The following is an 18,174-nucleotide window of genomic DNA, read 5'->3' as shown; positions in this document are numbered from 1 at the left end:
TAGGAAATTTAATTGGGAGTGTATTCTATATTTAATGAAGCTTACATTCTGCACAGAGGCACATCTTTTGAAAGCTTCCTACTCACTATCCACTACAATATGAAATTTTCAAGCTCTGCTTATACTCACAGACCATGAGATTATGATTCACAACACAGTGAAAAGCCAAAGACTTTTGTGATGCCACAAAGAAATATACTGATTGCAAAATATATGTAATAGTTATGTAAATCTAATTTCCTCATTTGAATTTGAAATTTTGTTTCACTGAATCACAGGACCCAGTGGTGATAAAAAAGCAAACTGAAAACAACAAGGAAAAGAAATCTTAATCCTTGTTTGATGCTTTATAATACCTCTTTTTACTAGAAACATATGACAGTACCAGCTACAGCTCAGATTAAAATGGTTATCTTTGAACATTTCCAGAGAGCAAATGCAAGCAGTTAGACTTGCAAGATTACAAGACAGAAATGGCAATGTTATATCTAAGTGCACAGAGCATGTGCATTTATATGTTATTTCAAAGGATTTATATAGAGACAAACTGGTTAGAAAAAGTGCTAAGGAAAGTAAACAGTCTTCATAAAACAAAATAAAGACACAATTCCCAAGATCTGAAAGCTTGACTTCAAACAGCAGCAAAAACCTCAGAGAGTTAAATCTAGACCTAGTATCTTATGGCACAGCAGTTTTCTCAACAGTCAGCTACACATACATAGATACAGCAAATACACACAGCAGTACCCCACACCAGAAATACCTCTCCTTTGTATTAAGATGATTTGATTCTAGTTTAGATTTTAATGAATTTTTTATGAGCACCAATCTCACCATTTAAACATGCTGTGCACATCTAAACTCAGCTGTCTTCCCACTGAAAATAAGGAAATAACTAATGTTGGAGAGATTAATTTAAGAAGGCCAGCAAGAGATTTTTGTACTATAACTTCCCGTGTATTAGCAGACTAACAATGTGTTCCAAATCTGCAGGCTTAACATACGCATTTTAAAGAAACACAGCTAAAAATCGTTCTGTTTTCATGTGACACCTATTTCCTTAGTATTAGCAGGAAAATATTACCAGTCACATGGTACCAGTCTAGACAGATCGCTTGCTCTATGATTTATAAACACACATCAAAAAGAACCAGCCAGATTTATACCACATGGCATATGCTTGTGGCAAAGCTATGACATCAAATAGTCATAGTTCTCAGTATAGCTCCACTTTCAGACATCTTTATAGATGTTCTCTACTTAAATATGGTTTAAAAGTGATTTCTAAAGTAAATAATGAGAGGCAATATGAGAATACTGCTCATAATTCACCAGCTCAAATTTATCACATTCCAAGTTTATCACTGTTAATGGATGTTCATTAGGAACTTGAGTCTGAACTGACTTCATTTACAGCTAAAGGTTCAGTGACTTCATAAAACACAGATCAGATACAAAATGTTACCCTCACAGTTAGTGGTGAAATTCAGAGAAATGTGGTACAACATATCATAAGTTACTGAAAGATCATAAAGCTTTAAAATATATCCTTAATTAGAGAATAACTGAATGATAAATGTATCAGTGCGACTTAGCAGTACCAGCTAATCCACAGTAAGTCAGTCCCTGTATTTTACCTGTTATGCACTTAAAAAACCATACCCAAATTTCTAACTGTAAAATGCGAGGCAAAGAGCAAAGGGGGACAGAAAAGGAAGAATGAGTACTATAAAAATAAGATGTCAGCCAATTTCAGATAAAGATCAAAGCATTAACAGTAAAAAAAAAATAAAACAATCAAAGCTTATCTTCCTGTCCCCTAGCCACGCTGACAACATCGGGGAAGAAGAAGTAAAAAATTTTCAAGTGCTAGCTTTATGCAGTGGAACCCAATTTTCACTGCTTAGGTGTACAGCTAACAAGGAAAAAAGGAAAAGAGAAAGCAGAAAGGGACACTGGAGAAAAAGAAAACCAGACTTATGTAGCTGAATCAAACTCCTCCTCTCATATTCTTTTACCTCTTTATTAACTGAAAACAGCCTTGAGAAATTAATTTCTATTACAGTTTTTAAGAACACATCTGATTTTAGATATTTCCACTTGTATTTTAACTAAAAGAGGGCATCACACATTTCTCAAAAAGAGTTAGGAAACAGTAATTTTAAATTATTTTTCATAAGAGACCAGGAGCCAGAGGAAGATGATGCAGGTTAAAACACAGAATACCGGAATCTATCAGCAAGTATTTACAACTAAAGAAAAAACATACACCAGAGGCTGGAGCTTTCAGTGAGCTTAGTCTGTCACCACAGATAAACATTTTGCAGCACAGCATTACCAATGCACAGATCTACAGATCCTTTAAGCTGAATTACAGTCTTGATTATTATCCTAGTCCCTGACTGAGGTAACAGCATGGATACAAGAAGATTTGCAGTATCTTTCTCCAAAGATGGAAATTAAACCTAAAGAGAAGGGGAGGAATGGGTAAAGTGAAGGAAAAGAATAACATTTAAGAAAATTCCTCCCCTTCCAACACCACCTCACCTCCTATGTTTTCATCATCATTTGGGGATTTACAAGCAGCAAGTCTGTATTTTTGTACCAACTCCAACATGCCTTTTGCTGGTAGTCAGGGCAACTGTAACATGTTCTTAGTGAGATGATCTGTAAACCAATCATAATACCACTGGTGTTCAACATATCCCATGGTTACCTAAATCTGGCTCAAGCATGCCATGGCTGGTGCACATACTCCTATTCTAACACATTCATTTCTGAATGTAACTAATTGTTTAGCTCCACCAGCAACATGACAGGTCACCTGTTCCAGTTTTTTCATCATTGCATTTAAAACCAGTTATTTCTCCTGTCAGTTTTCAGTTTTTACAATACAATCAGTAAGAGGGTTATTTGTTAATGCAAATGAGAGATATAATCGATACCACAGGTTTCTCTTGCTTGGGTTGATTTGTCTGTTTTAAAATGGCATCTATCTACATAAGTTCAGATCAAAGATCTGTATAAGCTAGCACCCTTACTCCAAGCACAGTAAGCAGAAGGTATTCAAGAAAGAATCTTAGAACAATAGATAGGTAGGTATATTTGTTTCAATGAATATGGCTCTTCCTGAGAGGAATTGAGCTACATCATGAAATACAACTAATTTTGAGCACACCCTCATACTTGAGAATAACAGTTCTATAACTCGTTGGTTTGAGGGCTGTATTGGGTCTGGCTGAGCTGGAGTTCATCTCTCCATAGCAGCCCTCACAGTGCTGTGCTTTGCATTGGTAGCCAGAAGGGTGTTGATAACACACCAGTGTTTTGGCTACTGCTGAGCACAGCATCAGCGTTGTAACATTCCTTCCTCAATCGAGGGCAAGATCCTGGGAGAGGACACAAGTAGTCCAGCCAACCTAATCAAAGGGATATTCCCTTCCGTATGATGTCAGCTCAGCCCTAAAAGCTAAGGCAAGGAGCAGCAAGGCAGGCATTCTTTGTCTCCAATGGCTGCCTGCTGAGGAACTGTCACGTGTGCTGAAGCCCTGCTTCTCGGGAGTGGTCGACCATCGCTGCTCATGGGATTTTGCACACACGAGCTTTCGCTTTGCTTCTGCTTTAAATAAACTGCCTTATCCCAACTCATGAGTTGTTTCCACCTTACTCTCTCCCCTGTCCGCTGGGAAGGGGAGTGATACAGCGGTTGTGTGGGCACCTGGCATCCAGCCAAAGTCAACCCACCACAAGGGCTTATGAAAAATATGATTAAAAGCAGGCTCTGTCTACCCATAAAATACAAAATCAAACCTTTTCGAAAGCATTTACTTGCTAGACTACACCTGTGCCTCTTTTTAGAAACCCATTCCTACAATATCTACCTCATTTTACTTATTCACAAATGCAATTCTTTTGTTGCAAAATCCCATGCAGCAGCTCCCAGATACCTGCTGAATAGGATAGTCCAGGCAATCAAGCTGAAGCAAATATGGTTGCTGGAATGCCAACCTCTCAAAAAATATTTGTAACACTAGCCTGAAGGAAAATGTTATTTTCCTGCAATTCAAGAATAGAAGGAGCCATTTATCAAAACTGTCTCACTAATGACAGCGAATTACACAGCACTGCACAGTCAGATAAAACAAATGATTTGTAAAAACGCTATGGTTTAACCCCAGCCAGTAGCTCAGCCCCCACACAGCCACCCGCTCACTCCTCCTCAGTGGGTTGGGGCAGAGAATCAGAAGCTTAAAAGTCAGAAAACTCATGGGTTAAGATAAAGACAGTTTAAGAAGTAAAGCAGAAGCCACACATACAAGCAAAGGAAAATAAGGAATTCATTCACCACTTGCCATGGGCAGGCAGGTGTTCAGCCATCCCCAGGAAAGCAGGGCTTTGTCACAGGTAACGGTGACTGGGGAAGACAAATGCCATCACTCCAGAAGGACTCCTCTTCCTTCTTTTTCTTCCCCCAGCTTTATATGCTGAGTATGATGTCATATGGTCTGGGATATCTCTGAGGTCAGTTGGGATCACCTGTCCTGGCTGTGTCCCCTCCCAATACCTTGTGCACCCCCAGTCTCCTCGCTGGTGGGGTGAGAGGCAGAAAAGGATTTAACCCTGTGTAAGCTCTGTTTAGCAATAGTTAAAATAGCCTGGTGTTACCAATCCTGTCCTCAGAACCAATCCAAAACACAGCACCACACCAGCTACTGTAAAGAAAATGAACACTGACTCAGACAAAATCAGCACAAAAAAGATGTATTATTAAAAGAACTAAACCTCTTAAAGGCAGGACAAAGCCTTTTGATCACCTGGCAATGAAGGGCAATATAAATTTGTAGAAAAGATCTTACAGAAACTACCACGAGGCCAAAACATTTGGCAGGAGGATACAGCTGTGCCAAACATCCCTTTCATACATTCTTTCCTTTACATGAATCATATCTGTTTATACTACTGCTGTTGATGAGTATGTAAAATTGGGCCACAAAGAGAATTAGTTAATTGTGAGGGATAAATAAAATATATATTTGCTACTAATATATTGATATTGATATCCCTGCCCATTGCAAGGTGAGTGGAACTAGATGATCTTTTTGGACTTCTTCTAACCCAACCCATTCCATGACTCTATTGAAAGCTGAAAAAATTTAAAACATTAATAGGTACAAAGGAGAAACAGGATAGACCTATAGAAACCTAGCATGCCAACTCACTGATTTTGACATTTCTCATTGGTCCTGGTATGTTCCTGTCAAAAGTTTCTCAACACAAAGCAGTTTTCAGGTCAAAACCAGACTCAGGGAAAGAAAAGAAAAAAAGAAACCTCACACAATAAGGTAAGCAGCTTGAATACCCATGGGGTACCTAAGACAATGCAATGAGTAGGGCACACTGACTGACTGGGCCAGCACTTCAAGGTTCTTGCTGCTGACATGGAAGAACTCCACAGCAGGTAGTTCAAGACACTATCCTCAAGCAAAAAGTACTATTCACTTGAGACAAATCCTTCACATCCCAGTCTGACTGGGACCAAGAAACAGTCTTTTGCTAATCTCCACTAATAATTCCTATGCCAAAATTTCTCCTCATCTAGGATTCAAGTAGAGAGACTTTTACTACTACACTACTCCTGCCAAGAAAAGGCTGACTGACTATATATGCCCCAAGTATATTTCTGCACATAGGAATCTTTCTGCTCACAATGAGCAATTGGAAAAAATTATGCACATTTTCTGAAGAAAAGCTTTGGAAGTTTCTGGAACTTCAGGCTTCTCTTTTAAGCTGCTTTTTATAAGCCTGTATCTACACATCAAATACATTCTTGTCCACAAGGGCAAATTACCACATGTCTTAAACAAAGCCAACAATGAAATAATTAAGCCTGCTTATATATTGAGTGTGTGTACATATATATATATCTCCCAATATGTACGATTATTTTTTTTTAAATTAGCAACCACATTCACAAATGCACATACCAAATTAGCCACCTAAAGAGGTATTTTTATTCCATATGCATAAAGAGCATTGGTAAAAGAGCAGCTCTCTTGCCAAAGTGGCCTTTACATTTTTTTTGAGATGTGTCAACCCTCCTGCTAAAATCAGGACTATATCTTGAATGAGCAAGAAGTAAATAAAACCAGGCTGGCTTTGTTTTATCTTGCTTCTGAGGAGGGACAAACCTGAGTAATAAGTGGCTAAACTAGAACGGAGGACTCCTTTAAGAGTCTGCTAGCAAGAAAAAACAAGATGCTTCATCTCTCCTGCATCTATGAGGTATAGATATATACATGCACTGTAGCACAGTTTTAATACAGTTCAAGATTAGATATATTTGGGGACACTGCACAGGAAATTGAAAATAACATCGAGCTACTCTATGCTGTGATCCAGTAAAAGTGCAGTTATGCTTTTGTGGAAATACTATAATAGAAAAGTAGCCCTGAGCTAGTTCATTGCTTCTGGTTCTCAGGGGTTGTTCCCTCTACCAGAAATCCTTTAGCTTAAATCCCTGTCCTGTTTAGTAGGCAGGAAAAAGTCAGGATCCAAGAGTACTTCAAAACAAAAAGCGTCCATGGATAACGTGGAGGTATCTGACCAATAATTTTCAAGGAACAATATTAGCAAAGTGAAGGTTACACATGCTAAAAGTATTATTTTAAGGGCAAAAGGCAGAGTAGCCTATCACCTAATGATAGATTAAAAGTTATAAGGAGCACCTCGATGGTGTGTTTATGTAGCATATGATATGGCATTGTAATGGGCACACATTCATGTACATGAATTTTGATACAGAAAAAAAGTTACATTGCTGGAAAAGTACAACAAAGTCCAGTCCAAACTCTGCCTCTCTAGTCAGTGTTCAAACCCCCCAGAAGTTCTGTGCTCTTGGTCCCAGGTACCTGTGTCTGACACACACTTCAAACATATCCTTCAACAACTGGAAAACACCACATCCACTTTTTTCCCCAGAATGATATCAATTCTTATAGATAATGGTAGAAACAAATCCCCCTTTTTATGAAGGGTTAATTATTAATAGAGGCTCTGAATTTCCATGACTATCAGAAACACAAAACTTAAACTTCAGAAAATCAGATATAGAAGAAGAAACCATATACAGGAACAGAAAATCTGAATATCAGCTAATGTGCTCATGCAAGTATGCTCACATATGATAAATTATTTCTCCCTCTCTCTCCAGCTTCTGTATTTGGGATACATTGCACCACCTAAAATTATTTCCAAAACTGCATTTAAAGTGCCCTCCCCATCATTTCCAAACCTAATTTGTTCTCTTCTCTGATGTTAGAATAAAATAAAGAATTAAGTGTCTGAAAAGAAGATGGAAAGGAACAACAGATTCACACATTGCAGACCTGGGTGTCCTAGTGGACACCAAGTTGAACATGATCCAGAAATGTGCCCTTGTGGCACAGGAGGTCAATGTTATCCTGGGGTGCACTAGGCATAGTATTGCCAGCAGGATGAGGGAAGTGATCCTTTTCCTCTCTACTCAACACTGGTTATACCACACCTGAATATGATTAAGGAACTAGATAGAAAGGCTGTGAAAGCTGGAACCGTTTAGCTTGGAGAAGAGAAGGCTCAGAGGGGATCTTATTAATATATCTGAATGTATCTGAAGGGATGGTGCAGAGAGGACAGTCAGGTACTTTTCAGTGGTGCCCGATGAGGCAAGGACATAACCTGAAGCACAGGAGGTTCCCCCTAAGCATCAGGAAACAAATTTTTTACTGAGAGTGTCTGAGCACTGGCACAGGTTGCCCAGAGAGGCTGTGGAATCTCTATTGTTGGAGAAACCTAAAAGCGATCTGGACGTGATTGCAGGCAACCAGCTCTAGATGGGTTAGACCAGATGACTTCTGGACTTCCCTTTCAGCCCCAACCATTCCATGATTTTGTGGTTATGTGTAAGTACCACATAAAGGTAGCACAGATATACAGCTGGGTCATTTGGGTGTTTATGGAAATATGGTTCTTAACAACACTCTTTTCCATCTTCCACCTCTGCAAGTTAGTAACTGCCATGATGCAAAATTTTACCACTTGTTTACTTGCCCTGAAGTTTCAAATGACTATAATTAATGAACAGCAACATGTGACTTATTCTTCATGAGCCAGATGGCCAGGGTTCTTCTCCTGTACCTTTTTAATAACTTCTGTAGCCTTGCACTGAGTATACACCCTAAAGCTTCACAAATATATTCTCCATCTCCTTTGGGGTATAGTGATCAGCATGACTTGGAAGCAATGAAGAATTTAACTATTCGAGCCTTCTGCTTTTAGAGTGCTGATGTCTGGAGTATTGATCCTAAGTAAACCAGATACTAAAACTCAAGTGTAACCCGCTCACATATTTAAAATAATACTGAACCTTTGAGACCTTGCTCAAGAGAGGCCAAAAGGATATCTCTGAAGAAAGACATCTTGTATTGTCAGCAGTGAAACTTCTGTATAGAGGAAATGTATTATCAGCTTGATTCAAGAGACATCCAAGCCCTTCCTTGCTGCTGTTAACAGCAATAGTCAGTTGGGTAAACTTTCATCAGAGGGATGACTAAAAGTCAGGTTTTTTGAGCTGTGATAGAACAGAGCAGGTCTCAGGTTTAAAGATGCCGATGGAGGTTGCAAAAACATGTCTTTAAACATTCACTTACTATACCAAAATCTTTTAAGATTGTTGTAGAATAAGGGAGGGAGGGAGTACTTGTTCCTTAAAGGGACAAAAACTGACAGCATGTTTTTTTCAAATATTTAAAAATGAGAACACTGAGTAGTAAATATTTTGACAAACAAAATGTGGATTTCAGCTTTGGGCAAAATATTTAACTGAATTAAATTAACAGCAAAACTGAAAGAAGAAACGCATAAAAAGATGGATGATGTTTACATCACTAAACAGGTAAGACTGAGAGTACAGCAACAGAAGGGTAATATTTTTATTCCTTGATATGGTCTGGAGTTTACACAATCATTAAGGATATAACTAAAAGCTCACAGAAAAGAAAATGCAGTTGGCTTTCATTGGCCTTGGATAAACAGCCTATTCCTCTTTGTGCTGTTTAAGAATCTCTGCTCATTTGAGAGCCATATGATAGTTACAAACAAGGTTGTTCAAGGTGATAGAAAAAGGAGGATTAGCATGCCAACTTATCTCCATTCCTCAGACAAAAGAGGACAGAGGCATCAATCATTTCTGATAAGACGCTCATATCATATTGACACAGACACAAAGTGTATATCAATGAAAGGAAATCTTAACACACTCTATCTTTCTGAAGCATTGCCTTGAAATTTTCCCATTAATAGCACTGTTACATGGAAAAATATAACTTTAAAAAACTGGTTTAGAAAAGACAATGCTACATAAAAACTGTTTGTTATATTGCAGATTTAAGAATTTCTATAGCAGTATGTTGGCATAACACAGATGCACAAAGTCTACATAAATTTAAAGGTCAGCAGAGCAACTGGGACTGTGAGCAGAAGACGATGCAGCATTCTTACGCAAACTCATCAATGCCAAGAACAGTCTGCAGTCTGAATTGAACACATGGAGGTAGCAGCCTATATACCCTCCATTCCATTTTTCATAACATACTACTCAGTGTTGCTAGTGTTTTCAAAATTCTCTTAAAATAAACCAGTCAAGATCTCTAGATTTGTGCTACAAATATCAATAGTCTTACAGGATCTACACTGGAAAGGTAGGCATTTCCAAGGACATTGGGATAACATGATTTTCTTAACAGAGTCATCTGGTAAATATTTTCTTCAGGGTTTTTTTGTTTTCTTTTTTTTGTAGCAGCAGAGTATTCTTACAGCAAGAAATAAAGTTAACACAGCCTCAGTGAATAATGCACACTGTCTGGAAAATAGCTAAGGTGTTACTTTGTCCCTTGCAACTTGTTAAACGAATTCTATTAAAAGCTAATAAGTGAGATCTTTCCAGGATCTGATAAAAAAAAAAAATCAATACCTTTTTGATTAAAGGATTGGTGTTCTTAGAGCTCCATTGTAAATGAGCCCCCTGGCTATACTAAGGTCATCACTGCTGCAACAAACTGCTGTATTGGGTAAATGATATTAGTATCTGTGGAGGGAAAGCACGTAATCTCACCTTTATTTCTCTGAAAATCTGCCACTACAAAACTGGTAACTATGTAATCTCTTAAACTATCTATTACTGGCTTTTTAAGTGTGATACAACTGCAGAAAGAGAAGTTTGTTTCATTAACTTGTGTGCTGGTAAGAGAAAATAATATCCCCAAAGCCGGCAGTCATCACCACATTCATACACTTCAGTACTCTAAATATTGGGAATCTAAGCATCTTTATATTCCAAGGAACAGAAAAATCTCAAAAACTTCACAAATCTGATAAATGAGCACACACAACAACTGATTTATAAAGCAGCTAATAAAGAGCATCAGAATACAGGATTGTTGAATTGTGCTCAAGTGTTGCAAACACACATTTCTAGTCTTCCTTTGGAGCTGTTACAACGGCCTATCTCTCACCTAAAGTTTAAACTTAGCTATTTTCTCATTAAATGCATCTCACATTAAATCAACTGCATTCAGGTGTCTATAATCCCTTTTAACTCTGAAATAGTTTTTGTAATATGATTGTAGTGGCTAAAAAAAACCAGTTAACTCCCAAAGTAAAGTACAGCTGAGTCACTCTATGCTTACAGGATTTTCCCCCCTTCAAACTATGACTCTGTAATATCCATCTTACATACACTATCTTACCTGATCTACATCATCAGGTTAGTTTGAATCAGGTGCTTTTGAAGAAAATCTTTTGATCATCGTCACATTTTGATTCACAACCCAGAACAGTCTAAGCCAGTGAACTGACTTTCTTCCGCATGAAACCAAACTAGAACATATGCTCTTGCCACTCAGTCCACACAACCACAGATTTAGTCCATGGTAAAATCCTTAAAACATTTACACAGGTTAACATTGGATCTAGCACGAACTGCTGCTCTACAAATCCACTCCTACTGGCTGGCAGTACTTGCCTAAGGAGACGGCACTCTTAGACTTTCAAACTATTCATCTACTTACAACTAAATCAGATGATATAAAAACAAATTTGCAAAGCTCTATACTAAATTGGTAAGTCCTTATGATTTTGCTTTTCTCAAACATTTGCTGAGCATGCCAAATTCCAGGAACAGATTTTATAAAAGCATTTAACAACACAAAGTCTGGATCCATATAGGGTATGTCTGAGCTTACATACTTCAGGAACAAACTAGGATGTTGTACAACCCTAAGTAGACAGTAAAAGCTCAGCCGTAGCCAGGAAAACAGGACTGAACTGAAAGACAAACAAGCCTCAAGAGATGTGATCATGGACCTCTTTCATTTTCCAGCTACAGTAATTAACACCATTTTACAATTGTGTGTGCTAAAATATTTCCATCAGGATTCTAATACTAAAATTAGTTCTAAAAATTAAAAGTATCATCAAGATAGCTTTTTATTTTCCTAAAGAACAAAAAAACCAAGGAATACGCAAACAGGACTTGTGACCCTAACAGAAATAAGAGAAGAAGAGGAATGTAAGGCTCAAAGACATAAGAGTGCATAAAACAAAGAATTTTATTGGGACAAGTCATATGGCTGTATCATGTTAAAGCAGTGCCATTCACAACTTGCTCTACACCCCACTTAGGGGTTATTACTGTTCTAGGAAAGGAAACTGCAGAGCGGAAGGAGGGGAGGCAAAGGGAACATGATACCAGAACACACCAGGGAAAACTCTAGGAATCATCAGGGGCTGACTTCAGCCGTTTATTGTTAATTTAAGAGATAGCAAAAATCATTCCTAGCAGCTAGTTTAGCCAGAAAATATGGATATATACATATGCATACATATCAAGTGAAATTAGCATGCACCAGTTAAGTAGAAAATGAATTACTTGCAACTGTAGTCTTAATGCATCAAGTTCACAAGCATGTCATCACTCAGACTTAAATACTTGACTTACATACTATTAGTTTTCTTGCTTCCGTACAAGTAGAATATTCATGTTCAAAAAAAGACTTTTAAAGTGTGAAGAGACATATTGGACAGTCATATCAATATAGAAATGGTCTGAAAAACAGTATTTATTATTACTGTTTATTAACAACAATAATAAAGTCAGAAATAAACCTGTATTTTATTATTACCTCTAACTTAGTACAACAGAACTGATGTCATTGTGGACACCAACACATTTAGAAACAGTTATGTTTAACAGCAATTTCCAGCAACAAAAAGAAATCTGGAGAAAAGTACAGTCCCATACTATCCCTCCAAAATGGAAAGTGATCCTAAAAGAGTATTTACCTCTAGCTTAGTAAAGTTAATAGAAAAACATCCCTATTGCCAAAATGGGTGCTGATCGCACTAAGTCAGGTGCAAGCTGCCACCAATCCAGAGAAATCTTTAGCTAGGAAGTCTGAAGGTTGAAAAGAACCCTAAGCATCACTGGTTTTGTCACTATCTGACATCAGATTTCTTCTCTGTAAAAGTCACTGCGAAATGCATTTCAACATCAGTTTTTCACATCTCACCAGAAAACATATTATTATCTAATTCTCAGTACATGTTGGAAAAATTAAGAGCATTTATATGTGTGATAAAGATGAAAAATTATTTAATTTCGAATATAGTGATGATTTATTCAAAACACTAAAAGAATACTAAGACACATTATCAAAACCAGAATAATTGTTTAATGCTTTTATGTCTTTAATTTCCATCTCTTACTTATTTTAAAAAGTGCTATCCTAGAAATGCACTGGTAGGTCACACAGTGAGAACACCAATTTATATGTTAAATTAGAAGAATACTCCTTAAACATATACATTGCCTACTACAACACAATAACAAAAGACAACACACCATGTATTCTATTTTAACAAAAAAAAATCAGTATATACTGAAGCAACAATAGTAAATTTGTACATATATTTATTACTTTTGATCCATCTACCCTTACAAATATTTTAAGAGCAAATTCAGAGTGCTTTTTCTTATGGATTTTACTCTTAAGGGCTACCGTCAAAAAGTCAGATAACTAACACTGAGAATTTATAACTTTTATGACTTCGGTACCAACTCTTTCTGAACTTGAAGCCTTAAACTTAATTAAGATCTAAAGTAGTGAAACAGAAAACAAAAAAGAAATAGGATGGATTCAGATCAAAATTGCTTCAGGGTATGCTGAGGAGCTCTTTAATCAATACAATCTATGGATTCTAAGGAGCCATCCAAAATGCCCTAAAGAAGATGCAGACATATCATTAGCTGAACTGCTTTCTAGGTTTTGCTGACTATAACTAGGTGTCTGAAGACAGTAACAGGAGCCTAGAGATGCAATTCACACAAAGACCTTAAGTTTAGATGTCTTTGGAGCTCGATTCCAATCCTGAAGTCCACTGTTTCACCATGAAACCTTCCGAAATTAAACAAAAAGGAAACTCTAAACATTAGCATATGTCTTAATCCTGGCATCTTACTTGTCACCGCAGACAGATACCTCCATCTACATAGATTCCAGAGCTGATGACGTGTTCACTCCTCTCCCTGCCACCCACCTGAAGACATACTAGTATTTTCTTTCAGGACTAATTCTTGTCTAATAACTACACAGAAAAACAAAAGAGGATGAAGAGGAGGAAATGCTAAATTTAAATACAAAGCACTTTGAATTTTTTTATTTATTTATTTTTTAAATAAAGAGGAACAAGAGTGCAGTACAGTTGAAGAACAGATTTATATTAGTAGGTTGGGGTTTTCTTTAAGAAAACAAAGATCCATGACCAATTTCTCATTCTGCCTTTGAATATTTAAACTTACATTTTCTATCTTCCAAAGAATCTGGGACTGTCTTCTAAGCGACAGCAATCTTCATTGTATAAAGTGTAAAAAAGAACAAAAATTACTACTATTCTCCTTTTCCTCCTCCAGTTGTCTTTACAAAGACAAACTGTGGCTAACATTGCATCATGTTAGAATCCAGTCCTGCCAAGAATACTTACTGAACTTAGTTCTTGTGGCAAAACATATGAGTCACAAGTATTAGAGACAAGTTTTGGGCTGACATTCACGGTCATAGTTTTCAATTTGGTATCTAATTTTTTTTCTACTCTATACACCTATATTCCTTTAATCTGTTCTTGGAATGTAATGATGTTATATTTTCTTATTAGACACTCAATTCTAGTCCCACTAAGTCAAATGTAAGAACTGTTAACACACTGTGTTTTCTGCTCATAACTTGGTTTGCCTCAAGTGCTATGGCACATTTTTTTCAGAAAGAATCTGTAACTGTACAACAACAAGTTTCACTATCTTTCATTGCTCAGTGACTGTTCTCTTAGTCCAATCAGTTCTTGATGTTGCCTAAGAAAACTATAGTTTTATGATGGCCTAAGGACAATCCTATTCTTGCACTTTAACACAAATTTCAGCTATCAGACCATATATTCCCTATGTTATGAAATACCTTTTTTTCTCCTTATTTTTCCAAAGCACAGACTTTTCCACGTGGTAACATGCTATCCACATTAATAATAACAGATATTTTCTAAACAAAGGAAGAGCAACATCAAACCCTTTCAAAGTATTTGACACTCTAGTTGATCAGAAAAATCAGAAACTGCAAATCTGCCAAGTCACTATCCCAGAATGAAATTATTTTCTGCATGCTAACAAAAATTACATCCTCTCATCACTAATGTATAAATACTCAAAATTTAATGAACATATTCTGTATAAACTCTGTTACAATATACAGATAGATTTATGCAAATCCATTGAAAAAAAATGTCACTAAGAAAAATGCCACAAAATATCCTTTATACACTGTGCTTCTTGCAGACCAGTACCCTGAAGAAGCCAGGTGAACTGTGAGCTCAAACATACTGTTTCCTTCTGAATCATTTTGGATCAGAGAATGCTTTTTCTAGCACTAGTCTGGAGTGCAACTACTACCTCTTTTTGTAGATACTTGCCCTAACTCAGCATCTACAATTGCAACTCAGTTTAACTGCGATACTTGAACAAATATTTCTGTTCAAACAGTGGAATGCATGAAACTGATAAAACAAAACCTCCACAACAACAACAAAAAAACCCCCCACAAAACCAAAACCCAACAAAACAAAAGGCTGTGGAAAAAGACATCAAATAATTTTAAAAAAATCAGATAATGTTGCTTCTAGTCCTCCAACAATCTTTTAAAGCTGCTATTTCGATTGCACCCATATGTACTAACAAAAATTATACATTGTGCCATATACTGTTGTGCACCAAGACCAACTAGCTTTGGTTTAACACCATGATAAACTTGTTAAGTTAATTCCAGGTCTAGACCAGACAGACCATATAAATCTCCAGCCTGGACACCTCTGAATTCCACAGTTCATTCTGTGATACAGGTATACCTCGCACTTAATTTGTTACTGTAACAAATTAGTTAATTTGTTACTCGGGTTCAGCTTTTTCAACACATTGAGAGGTTTCTGTTTGTTTCTTGGAAGGGTTTTTTGTTGTGGGGTTCCATCTTTGTTTGATTTGCACATTTGCAAACTACCATCACAAAGCTTATTCTGTCATTCCACCCATGCCCTAGAAGGCAGTTCGGATGTGTAACAACATGCTTCTTCAAGGTTTGCCAGTAATGGGATGAGGAAGTTCACACAGTAAGCAGCTGCAAACAGGCACTGGAGTCAGGAATCAATAACTAAAGGTCAGATCACAGCAAGTATGTGAGAAACAGCTCTAGAATTTGTGTTTTCATGTAACATGAAATCCAATCCATTTGCTTTCATACCACCACTACTGCCTTAACCTTGTTCTCAGCAATCCATATCACCCCAAATTGTTTTCTGTCAAAGTCTGCAGCTCTCTCTCAAATCTGTCACCTGCTGTGGCATTCACTGGAGTGAACACAAATGATGTGTCTTGATGCACATTTAATCTTCAGAAACGACAGTTAACTGCATTTTGGTGACTACTGTCTAAATTACAGGCCAGAATGAAATATCAGTATTTAGCAGCTAACACTGTAGTAATAGCTGTGTATATATGATCTCACTAACAGTAAAAATTAATGTACCCTTCCTTCAAAGCACTGGTTAGTTATCTTGCCTGCGCTGTAAAGCACAGACAGAATTTGGTCAAATTCAGCCCAACTTCCCCAGATTCCTATTGCCATATGTAAGACAACAACCTGTGGGAAGGACTCACATGGGAGAAGTTCATAGAGAACTGTCTCCTGTGGGAGGGACCCCACCCTGGAGCAGGGGAGGAATGCGAGGAGTCCTCGCCCTCAGCAGGAAGGAGCGGCAGAGACAACATGTGATGAACTGACTGCAGCCCCCACTCCCTGTTCCCCTGCACTGCTGGAGGGGTGGGTGATGGAGAGATAATCAGGAAGTTGAGCACAGAAAGAAGGGAGGGGTGGGGAGAAAGATCTTTTAAGTTTGGGGTTTATTTCTCATTATTCCACACTGATATGATTGGTAATATTAATTTTCCTGTTAATTTTTCCGTTTTGCCTGTGATAGTAATTAGTGAGTGATCTCTTTCTGTCCTTATCTTCACCCATGAGCCTTTTGTTCTATTTTCTCTCCCCTGTCCAGTTGAGGAGGGGAGTGACAGATCTCCAGCTGTGGTTGGCTGGAGATCAGGGTCAACCTACCATACCCATCACCCCTGCACAACCACTTAATGGTTCAGACTTCCTGGTATATTACTCAAACAGAACTTATTAGGTTCTTGCATTAACTGTGCTCTCCTCCTGTGCTCTTATTTATTAAGTGCATAGCAGTTCACTACTGATCACTCCCATGTTTTCTGTTTTCTCTCTTGGCCAATATTCTGTTGAAAGTAGAAATAAATATTAAATATTTAAAAAATCAAACGTTATCAAGACTCTCACAGAATTTAAGCTCTAGGACTAACAGAAAAAGAATGGTTCAGCTCCCAGCTGAAAAAATTGGCCAAACAAACACGAAGTGGATGTGATATCGGGTGAGAATTCATCTCACAAATATGACAGAGCAAGCAACAGTTCAAAGTTCTGAATGTGCACTGACTAGAAGAGAGGAAAATAGATACCGAAAAATGACCTTTAGGTCCCAGCACTAACATTCATTCTGTATGCATACATGTATATATGTTCCTACATAAACAAAACCAACTGAAAACTGAAATAGATAAAGAAGACAGCAAAATATACATTTCTTTAAACCTAAAATTATTACACATAACAACTGAATTTCAGAAAGAAGCAAAAAATTCTCCTAAATCAAGAATATCTTCTTATTATTTCTTAATGTGCAATTTGGTACCTGGATCAAAACATACAGTATATATTGTAAAACTTATGTAAAATCAGTATTTGAGTAAAAACCATATGGTACCTGATGGGCCGATTTTCTTTACTGTCAAAGAGCGAGAAGATTACTTCCAGTTCCTCTCCCAGATTGGAGCACATTAAACTCTTCATCTGAACAAAAAGATGGTGGCTGCTAGCAGGTACTGGTGTGTCTTTTTTCCGATGACGATGTTCCATCTAAAAATACCACAAACACAGAGGCCAGTTTGAATTAAAATCTCAAAACAAAAAGAGGTAAGAAATGTAATACAGAGCTACTTTCTTAATCCAAATTATTATTTTTTTTAATTCAGTATTTATTTGTAATAGGGTTTTTTCTTTTTTTTTTTAATCTGAGAAGAAGAACACAAGGAAGTTACTTTCCCAGTGTTGCACCGCATCATAGTTATCTCTAGGAGAAAAACAGTAACCTCTAGAAGTTTACCTTTTTTCTACTTTGAAAATTCTCAGACACTTTAAAGCTTTGTGATGTAACAATATGGTATTTCGTAGCTGGTTTAAACAGTTAATGATCTGATATTCTAGTTTTCAAACACATAAAAAATGCTTTTGCAGAAGACTAAATACCAGTATTTTAAAATGGAAAAAAGTAATCACATCCATATTTTACAACCTTTGGCAAACTGCTAAATAGAAGCTAATAAATTATTTTGATTTGACTTCATAGTTCATACTTTCAGCATTTTAATCACCCATTAAGAGCAGGAAAATATTAAGTTGTACTATTTCTCTC

General features: G+C 37.1%; 1 protein-coding gene across 5 annotated transcripts in view; it reads right to left on the bottom strand.

The window, feature by feature from the left end:
- Positions 1-18,174, bottom strand: part of DOCK4 (dedicator of cytokinesis 4) — a 242,770-nt gene that overhangs the window by 122,278 nt on the left and 102,318 nt on the right. For all 5 annotated transcript variants that reach the window (XR_004357092.1, XM_032687917.1, XM_032687919.1 and 2 more), the window contains exon 8: positions 17,467-17,618. Coding sequence is in view for 4 of the 5 variants with exons in the window: in XM_032687917.1 (XP_032543808.1) it covers positions 17,467-17,618 (152 nt within the window). In the remaining variant the exon portion in view is untranslated. The remainder of the gene's footprint in view (positions 1-17,466; positions 17,619-18,174) is intronic.

This window comes from Chiroxiphia lanceolata, chromosome 5, assembly GCF_009829145.1.
Source record: "Chiroxiphia lanceolata isolate bChiLan1 chromosome 5, bChiLan1.pri, whole genome shotgun sequence".
Lineage (NCBI taxonomy): Eukaryota > Metazoa > Chordata > Aves > Passeriformes > Pipridae > Chiroxiphia > Chiroxiphia lanceolata.
Note: the sequence above shows the minus strand (reverse complement) of the source record. Positions and strands in the feature narration are given on the sequence as shown.